General features: G+C 42.0%; 1 protein-coding gene across 1 annotated transcript in view; it reads left to right on the forward strand.

Annotated features, from left to right (window-relative positions):
* The window catches only part of SVOP (SV2 related protein), a 65,150-nt gene extending 57,499 nt beyond the window's left edge, over positions 1–7,651 (forward strand). Inside the window, exons 15-16 of the mRNA XM_039861780.1 lie at positions 5,999–6,088; positions 7,274–7,651. Of these exons, the coding sequence (XP_039717714.1) occupies positions 5,999–6,088; positions 7,274–7,480 (297 nt within the window). The 3' untranslated portion in view covers positions 7,481–7,651. The remainder of the gene's footprint in view (positions 1–5,998; positions 6,089–7,273) is intronic.
* The last annotated feature ends 1,670 nt before the right edge of the window (positions 7,652–9,321 follow it).

Genomic DNA, 9,321 nt, shown 5'->3' on the forward strand with positions numbered 1-9,321 from the left:
AACAGTGTAGTTTCATTTGCAGGTGGCTTTCCGGTTTTCCCTGCACCATTTATTGAAGAGGATTTCCTTTCTCCACCGTATGTTTTTGGCTTTTTTGTCAAAAATTATTTGCCCATACAAATATGGGTTTACTGCTGGACTCTTGATTTGGTTCCACTGGTCTGCGTGTCTGTTTTGCTCCCAATATCATGCCATTTTGATTACTGTCGCTTTGTAGTATAATTTGAAGTTGGGCAGAGTGATGCCTCCAGCCTCGTTCTTTTTTCTCAGGATGGCTTTGGCAATGCAGGATCTTTTGTGCTTCTATACAAATCTGATGATTTTTTGTTCTATTTCTTTAAAAAATGCCTATGAGATTTAATGGGGATTGCATTCAATCTGTATGATGCTTTAGGTAATATGGTCATTTTAACTATGTTGATTCTTCCAATCCAAGAACGCGGAATATCTTTCCATTTCTTTGTATCTTCTTTGGTTTCTTTTAATAGGGTCTTATGATTTTCATTATATAGGTCCTTCACTTGTTTCGTTTAATTTATTCCTAGGTATTTTATTCTTTTTGTTGCAATTGCAAAGGAATTATTTTTTCCACTTCTTTTTCTGACACTTCATTAGAATGCTATGGATTTTTGAATGTTGATTTTGTACCCAGAGACTTTACTATATTTGCTTATTGTTTCTAGTAGTGTTCTTGTGGAGTCTTTAGGGTTTTCTATATAGAGAATCATGTCATCCACACATAGTGACAGTTTGACTTCTTTCTTTCCTATTTGGATGCCTTTTATATCTTGCCTGATTGCACTTGCTAGGACCTCCAATGTTATATTGAATAACAGTGGTGATAGTGGACAGCCTAGTCTTGTTCCTGATCTTAGAGGGAAGGTTTTTAGTTTTTCACCATTAAGTATAATGTTGGCTGAGGGTTTGTCATATATGGCCTTTACTATATTAAGGTATTTTTCTTCTATACTGATTTTGTGAATTGTTTTGATCATAAATGGATACTGTATCTTGTCGAAGGCTTTTTCTGCATCTATTGATATGATCATATGATTATTATTTTTTAATTTGTTTATGTGGTGTATCACATTAATTGATTTGCACATGTTGAACCATCCCTGGGCCCCTGGGATGAAGCCCACTTGATTGCAGCGTATAATCTTTTTAATATGTAGCTGTATTCAGTTCGCTGGTACCTTATTTAGGATTTTTGCATCTGTGTTCATGAGAGATATTGGTCTGTAGTTTTCTTTTTTTTATGTTGTTTTTACCGGGTTTTGGTATCAGAGTAATATTGGCCTCATAAAATAAGTTGGGAAGTATTGCCTCCTCTTCGATTTTTTGGAAGTGTTTGAGGAGAATAGGTATTAAATCTTCTTTGAATGTTTGATGGAATTCACTGGTGAAACCTTCTAGTCCTGGACTTTTACTTTTTGGTAGGTTTTTGATGATTGTTTCAATTTCCATACTGCTGATCAGTCTATTTAGATTTTCCATCTTCTTGATTCAGTCTAGGAAGATTGTATTTTTCTAACTACTGGTCCATTTCTTCTAGTTTATTAAATTTGGCGTTATATACTTTTTCATGGTATTCTTGTATGATCCTTTGTATTTCTGCGATGTCAGTCATAATTTCCCCTCTTTCATCTCTGATTTTGTTTATTCGTGTCCTTCCTTTTTTTTTCTTTAGCGAGTCTAGCCAGGGGTTTGTCAATTTTATTAACCTTTTCAAAGAACCAGCTCTTTGTTCTATCGTTTTTGTTTGTTTGTTTGTTTATTTTCAGTTTCATTTATTTCTGCTCTAATTTTGTTGGTTTCTTTCCTTCTGCTGACTTTAGGCCTCATTTGTTCTTCCTTTTCTAGTTTTTTAAGATGAAGCATTAAGTTGTTTATTTGGGTTCATTCTTGTTTTCGGAGATAGGCCTGTAATGATACAAACTTTCCTCTTATGACCGCTTTTGCCATGACTCAAAAGTTTTGATATGTTGTACTATCATTATCATTCGTTTCTATGTATGTCTTGATTTCCCTTTTTATGTCTTCTCTGACCCAGTTATTCCTTATTAGCATGTTGTTTAATCTCCATGAATTTGTGGTTCTTCCTGATTTCTGCAGTTGATCTCTAGTTTTAAAGCATTATGATTTCAACCCTCTTATATTTGTTGATTTCAACCCTCTTATATTTGTTGAGGCTATCTCTGTGTCCCAGTTTGTGGTCAATTCTTGAGAATGTTCCATGTGCAGTAGAGAAGAATGTATAAGCAGCTGTTTTGGCATGGAAGGCTCTATAAATGTCAATTATGTACAGTTGGTCTAATGTGTCATTTAAGGATGTTATTTCCTTATTGATTTTCTGTTTGGATGATCTGTCCATATCCAACAGTGGAGTATTTAGGTCCCCTACTACGATAGTGTTTTGATCTGTTTCTCCCTTTAGTTCTGTTAGTAATTGCTTTACATATCTTGGGGCTCCCTGATTGGGAGCATAGATATTGATAAGTGTTATGTCTTCTTGGTGCATGATGCCCTTTATCATTATGAAGTGTTCTTCAGTATCTTTCTTTACTTTTTTTATTTTGAAGTCTATTTTGTCTGATATTAGGACCATACTCCCGCTTTTCTCTGAATGCCATTTGCTTGAAATATCATTTTCCACCCTTTCACTTTGAGTCTATATTTGTCTTTGGAGCTGAGATGTGCCTCCTGGAGGCAGCATATGGATAAGTTTTGATTTTTGATCCATTCTGCAACTCTGTGCCTTTTTATCGGTGAGTTCAATCCATTTACATTTAGGGTGATTATTGAAATATGAGGTCTTTTAATCGCCATTTTATCTTTTGCTTCCTGGTAGCTCGGTGTTTCCATTGCTTCCTTGTCCTTGTGTTTTTTTCTTTATTTTGATTGGCTTTTGTGGGTTTTCCTTCTGGTCCTTCTTATTTTATGTTATATACTTCAGTTCTGAACCTTTAGTGGGTGGTTACCATTACAAATATGTAAAAGATAGTTATATATATAATCATCCATTTTCTTCTGCACTTGCCTTATCTCCATTTCTCTTTCCAAATTTGGATCTTTGAATCCTCCCTTTTCAGTCATTGTTATCTCAATTTGTCCCTATGTATGCTGAACAGTCATTACTATCTTGTTATAACAATTCTCTTCTTATATTTAAGCTTATAATGCCCCATTCTTAGTAAGGGTTGCACTCCTTTCCTTCTATTTGCCTGATAGTCACTTTACTCCTTATGTATTTTTTTTTTTTTTGTCATTTTGTTTTAGGTGAACTGACCCCTTTTAGTATTTCCTGTAGCGCAGGCCTCGTAGTGGAGAATTCCCTCAATTTTTGTATGTCTGGAAAGGTCTTAATTTCTCCTTCATATCTAAAGGAGAGCTTATCTGCATACATTATTCTAGGCTGATAGTTCCTTTCACTTAATAGTTTAAATATTTGATTCCATTCCTTTCTTGCTTGTAAGGTTTGTGCTGAGAAGTCAGACGATAATCTAATGGGTTTACCTTTATAAGTTACCTTTTTTTTTCTCCCTGGCTGCCCTGGGAATTCTGTATTTGTCATTGATTTTTGATAATTTTAATACAATGTTTCTTGGTGAAGGCCTTTTTGAGTTGAGATAATTGGATGTTCTGTTGACTTCTTGAATTCCAAGCTCTAGCTCATTCTTTAGATTTGGGAAATTCTCGTCAACTATTTGTCTGAAAATGCTTTCTAATCCCTGTTCCTTTTCCTTGCCTTCGATAATGCCCATTATTCTTATGTTTCCTCTCCTGATGGTATCAGGTAGTTCTTGTATTTCTCTTTCATTATTTTTTCATTCTTTGGTTTCTCTCTTCTTCCTTCTGATTTATTTCTAGATTTCTGTTTTCGATATCACTGATCCTTTACTCCATTTGGTCGATTCTATTTCCCAAGTTTGCTATTTCATTTTTCAACTCTTGCAGTGTTTTTTTTGTTTTGTTTTTATTTCCAGAAGGTCTATTCTGTTCTTTTTGAGGGTTTCAATCTCCTTGCTCTACTCATCTAGTTGTTTTTTCAATTCCTGAAATTGTTGATATGACTCATTTCGGAACTCACTGAGTTTTTTCAGAAGTACCATTCTCAATTCTCTGTCATTTAAGTTGCATATTTCTATGTCTGTAAGCTTATTTCTGGAGATTTTTCTCTTTCTTTCTGAGACGCCTTGTCACATTGGTTGTTCATGGTGTTTAATGGACTATTTCTTCGCCTGGGCTTTAATGGAAATGCATTCTGCTTTTTTTCCAGAAAGATTTATTATACAAAGGTCTCTCTTTAACCTGTTGCAAGGAAGGTGCTTTTCTTTTGGTTTCCAGTAGGATTCCAGTAGGTTTCTAAGCCTCTTGGATTCCTGCTTTATGTAAAGCTTTAAAAAAGCTTTTTTATTTTCTGATAGATATTTAATCATGCTCACTACCCTCAGTTTCAGTCCCTGTCAGAGTTAGCAACAGTCTTGGCAGTGTTTGCTCAGATTCACCTGGGGCTCTGCAGTATTCCATCTTGAAGGGTATGGGGTGACGGGCCCTCTTTGTTGGGGGTTGGGGGCTGTGGCTCAGCCTCAGTTTTGCAACCGTCAGTAAAAATCAACTGTTGTTTCTCTGCCAGCTGCTTCTCTGCTTTCTGCTCTGATGTCTGGGCCCTGCCACCAGCTGGTCGTGGGGAGCTCACAACTTTCCCAGGCAGGGCTGTTCAGGGAACTTGAAGGACGAACTCGCTGGTCCTTCTCCCTCCCCCTCTTCCTGCAGGGAGCTCTAGTAGCTGTGAGAGGCACTTCTTTATTATTCCTGGTCCACCGCCTGACACCCAGGGTTCTGACCTGTGGTAGGTCTTATGTGCAGATCCCATGCTCAGATGTACTGGTGTGCAGTTTGGGTGTTTTTTTGTTGTTGTTGAGTTTTAGATGTTCAGCTTATTGTTGTTTCAAGGAGAGAGATCTGGGGAGGTCTCTCACTCCGTCATGTTTCCAAAGATCAACCAGGGTTTTCATTCATTTTAAGCCTTCTCCACTGAGCATTATGTTTGTTAGAGGCATACTAGCTGCTGTAACAAATAACCCCCAGAACAGAACATGTTGACACAGCAGAAGTGTCTCACTTGTGAAACAGTTCAATATGGTGTTCCAGGAGGACAGCTTGGTGGACAGCTTTTCTCCCCACAGCAATTCAGGGACCCAGGCTCCTGGCATCTTGTGCCTCCTTCATCCAATGATTGTTAATCAAGGGTGATTTTGCCTTCTGGGAGACATTTGGCAATATCTCGAGATACTTTGGCTTGTCACAACTGGGATGGCAGGTGCAGAAGTGCAACCACATCTAGTAGGTAGAGGCCAGGGATACTGCTAAACATCCTACAGTGCCCAGGATAGCCCCCCACCCTCTGTCACCTACCTGCCCATAGTGCCAAAGTTGAAAAACTCTGCCCTAGGACCTCGGAGTCCTCCTTCCAGCCAACAGACAGAGGAGGAGAGTTGAGAAGACATGCCTTCTTCTTAATTACCATGGCCTGGAAGATGCTAGTCCCTTCTCACTTTGCCCAGGGGAGAACTGGACATGTGGCCACTCCTGGGTATGAACTGAGAAACTGTGTGAACATTTCAGTCTCTGTCTTTATGAAATGCCTTGAAAGCCCGTGACCAGTGCTTCAAGATGAACTAGTAAAAAGTGGCAGGTAGGATAGTGCCTGGATCCTGAGAGAAGTTCCTGGTGGAGTCCATGGCGACCACCAGGGCAGGAGGACCCCTTACTGGGTTCCCACCCACAGCTCACCCTCTTGCCTTCTTTCTCATTTTACTTCCTGCCTCCTTTGGGGAGAGAATCTCCACCCATTCTCCTTAATGAGATCACCAACCCCTGAGGAAGTCACCCTAATTTTAGGCCCATTCATGGGTGCCAATCCCATCATTCCTGAGCTGGAGAGCAGGGAGGGGCTTGCATTTTCTCAAGGCCACATCTGGCCTCTGTGTTTCAGGTCTACCCCACGGCGACTCGAGCGCTCGGCCTGGGCACCTGCAGTGGCATGGCAAGAGTGGGTGCTCTCATCACTCCATTCATTGCTCAGGTAGGTTGCACGCAGGTAAAGAGGGAGTGGGCATGATGAAAGCCAGTGCAGGGCAAGCAGTTACTACATGCCGAACCTTCTGCAGAGCCCTCTGTATGCATTATCTTGTTTCATCCTAACAACCCATCATATGAGAAGAGAAATATTGCTTGCAGATGAGAAGTTGGAGGCTTAGAAGGGTAGAGGAACTTGCCAAGGTCACACAGCTGGGAGTAGAGAAGCTGGGAATCAAACCCAGGTCTTCCCCGTGCAGAAGATCCTGGAGGTGTCCTATGATCTAGCCAAAAACAAGTTGGGTGGAAACAAATAGGTCAACACGATTTCATGGGAAACAAATGTTGCTGTCCCTGATTTCTGAGTTGGGTAATTAGGTGTAATTGTAGAATTTTGCAACTCTTTGTGTGTCTTGAAGCATTTCTACCCATTTTTAGGGGTCTTATTTTGAAATATTTTGAAAAAATTTTGCTTTTTAAAATACCTGATTAATTTTTCCTATTTTTATCACTTTTTAAAATTGAGACAAAAGCCATATAACATAAAAATTAACCATTTTAAAATGAATAATTCAGTGGCATTTAGCACATTCACAATGTTGCACAACCAAAATCTACATTCTCTCAGTGTGGATTTATCTATTCTGGATATTTCATGTACAGAGAATTCCAACACGTTTTAGCCAAATAGTTCTGTTGTGCGCTCTTGTGTTTGGCCATTGTGTGTCACTGCTAACAAATATGATTGAGAGCCTGACATGTGCCTGCATGGTACCAAGTGCTCCTGAGATATCCTCCCACTAGGACATGGACATTAGGCCCTTAGGCCCATTTGGCAGATGAGGAAATGAGGTTCAGCTCTGTTGTGTGATTTGCCCGGTGACATGAAGCTAGGAAGTTGGCTGAGGTACTGCTCTGGGAGAGAGTTATAAGGGATACAAACTCTGGGTCTGGCAGGGTCTAGGTTCAAGTCTCATCCTTAGTATCTACATGAACTTGGGTATAGTACTTAACCCTCTTTGAGTCTCAGTGTTTCACTCTGTAAAATGGAGTTGAATTACCTACCTCATAAAGCTGTCATAAGGACTAACTAGGGCAATCACACAGAATGCTTATAAGAGGGGCTTGTGCTATCTGTACTATCTGAATGGTTGGTGGTCCACTCTGACCAGAATACATCTTCCTCCCTCAGGTGATGTTGGAATCCTCCGTGTACCTGTCACTGGCAGTTTACAGTGGCTGCTGCCTTCTGGCTGCTGTGGCCTCCTGCTTTTTGCCCATCGAGACCAAAGGCCGTGGACTGCAGGAGTCTAGCCACCGGGAGTGGGGCCAAGAGATGGTTGGCCGAGGGATGCACGGCACAAGTGTCACCAGGTCGAACTCTGGCTCTCAGGAGTAGTGACCGATGGGAGGCTGAGCTGGTCTTTGAGACTGTAGAGCACGGGGAGCTGGTGGAGCCCGGCTGGGGCACCAGCTGTCACTGCCGACACCAAGAACTCACCCAAGAGTACAGCCTGGACCCCAGTTGCTCATATTCATCGAGAGCCACCCAGGGATGGGGAGGTATTTGCTCTGGGGGTTCTATGTGTGTGTGGGGGAGAGGTTTGTTAATAACCTGTGGATCTGCATGGGAAAACTGCCACACTAGGAATACCTGGTGATGCCAGTAGCCAACCAGACACCATCCAGAGTCAGCTAGTCACACCCTTGGTGAACAACAACCAAAAGATCTCTGTAGATACAGTCCAGGCCCAGACCCCTGTGAGACCTGCTACCCAGTGAGTCAATACCTGCCATTCACCAACTGAACCGGTTCAGTAGGTTTCTCCTATGCCCCTGGCCCCCAGCTTTCTTCTTTAAAATTGAACGTGACCTGGGTGTGGCCTGAGCAGCTTTTTCTTGGGTCTGAGAAACACTCCCTCAGATGGGACCCCTTGGTTTGCATCCCCAGGCAGGGGCCTGACTGGTAGAGACTCTGGCAGATGGACATGCATTTAAACTTGAGCCATGTGCCCCACCTGGCCCCCTTTGGAGTTACTTGAGGGGATTCAAATGTATCCATAGGGACAGCTGGGCTTGCACCAGATGACAACCTCAGAAAGCTGATACCCCCGGCATTGGGGACTGAGGCTGAAGCAAGCTGAGAATCAAGCCCAAAGCCAAAACAAGGGCCTCCTGTTTGGAAGCAGCAAGGCCACACTGGGGCTTCTTTTCTGATCCCCTCCTCATTTGGGCAGAGTGGTGACTCTTGGGGAAAAAAAAACCAGTTAACTCAGGTCTCAGTGCTTTGGATTTAGTGCATGGGTGGATAGCTAAATGAGCAGAGAAAACAAAAGGATTCTACACCAACCACCCACTCCAATTGGTGTCAGGGGACCAAGAGTCCTTCCTCCTGGTTTCCTCTGCCATCCTTGCTGTCAAGGGCTGGCTTGGGGTTCTGGTGATGGAACCCATGACAGGGATGCTGTGGGGTGGGGAGGAATGGTTGGACCCAGATGTGTGAAATGTGTACATTTTCAGAGGAGAAGGGAGATCAATTGGGTTTTGGGTTGGCCTTGGAAGGAAGGACTGGTACCATGCCTCAGCAGACAACATCCACCTCCAGGATCTGGTTTACATGAGCCTTTTTCCCATGATGGAGGCAGGGAACCTAGAGAAGGAGGGAGGAAGCTGCTGGATCCCATCAAAGGCCAGAGAAGACTGGCCCTCTGCTTGGAGATATCCGCTTGAGGTTAACATTGTGAAGAAGCCAAATGTGTACTTTCATCTCTTATTAAAACATGTTGGTGGTGAACATCGCAAGGGGCAAAGTTTGTTTGTTATAATGTCCTAGTGACAGGTCAGCTTAATGGTCCAGCTAACTTTTTCCATCCAGGCTCATCTCAATGTTTTAATATGCTTTAACATAACAGTCTCTCCCAAAAGGAAGGAAAGTTGCACAGTAGGCTGCCAACATCATGACTTTGAGTCTGTTGGAGACAACACTTTCTTTTAACAGTGTTGAGGTCACATTAGGTGACTTCTTCAGGCTCAAGTCCTAGGTTGACTACAAACAATCCTGTGTCATTGAAATATGGGTTGCAGCCCCCTCAGCCCAGGCGGTCAGAGAGCAGGTGGCTTGGCAGATCTGCCTCTCACTGACAATGTGAGTGTATCCTTGAAACCTGAGTGGCTATAGCTCTAATTATTTCTGGTCTGCTGAGCTCTCTTGGGTAACACAGAATCTTTGCTCGTCTTTTT

Source organism: Pteropus medius, unplaced genomic scaffold, assembly GCF_902729225.1.
Source record: "Pteropus medius unplaced genomic scaffold, Ma_sr-lr_union100, whole genome shotgun sequence".
Classification (NCBI taxonomy): domain Eukaryota; kingdom Metazoa; phylum Chordata; class Mammalia; order Chiroptera; family Pteropodidae; genus Pteropus; species Pteropus medius.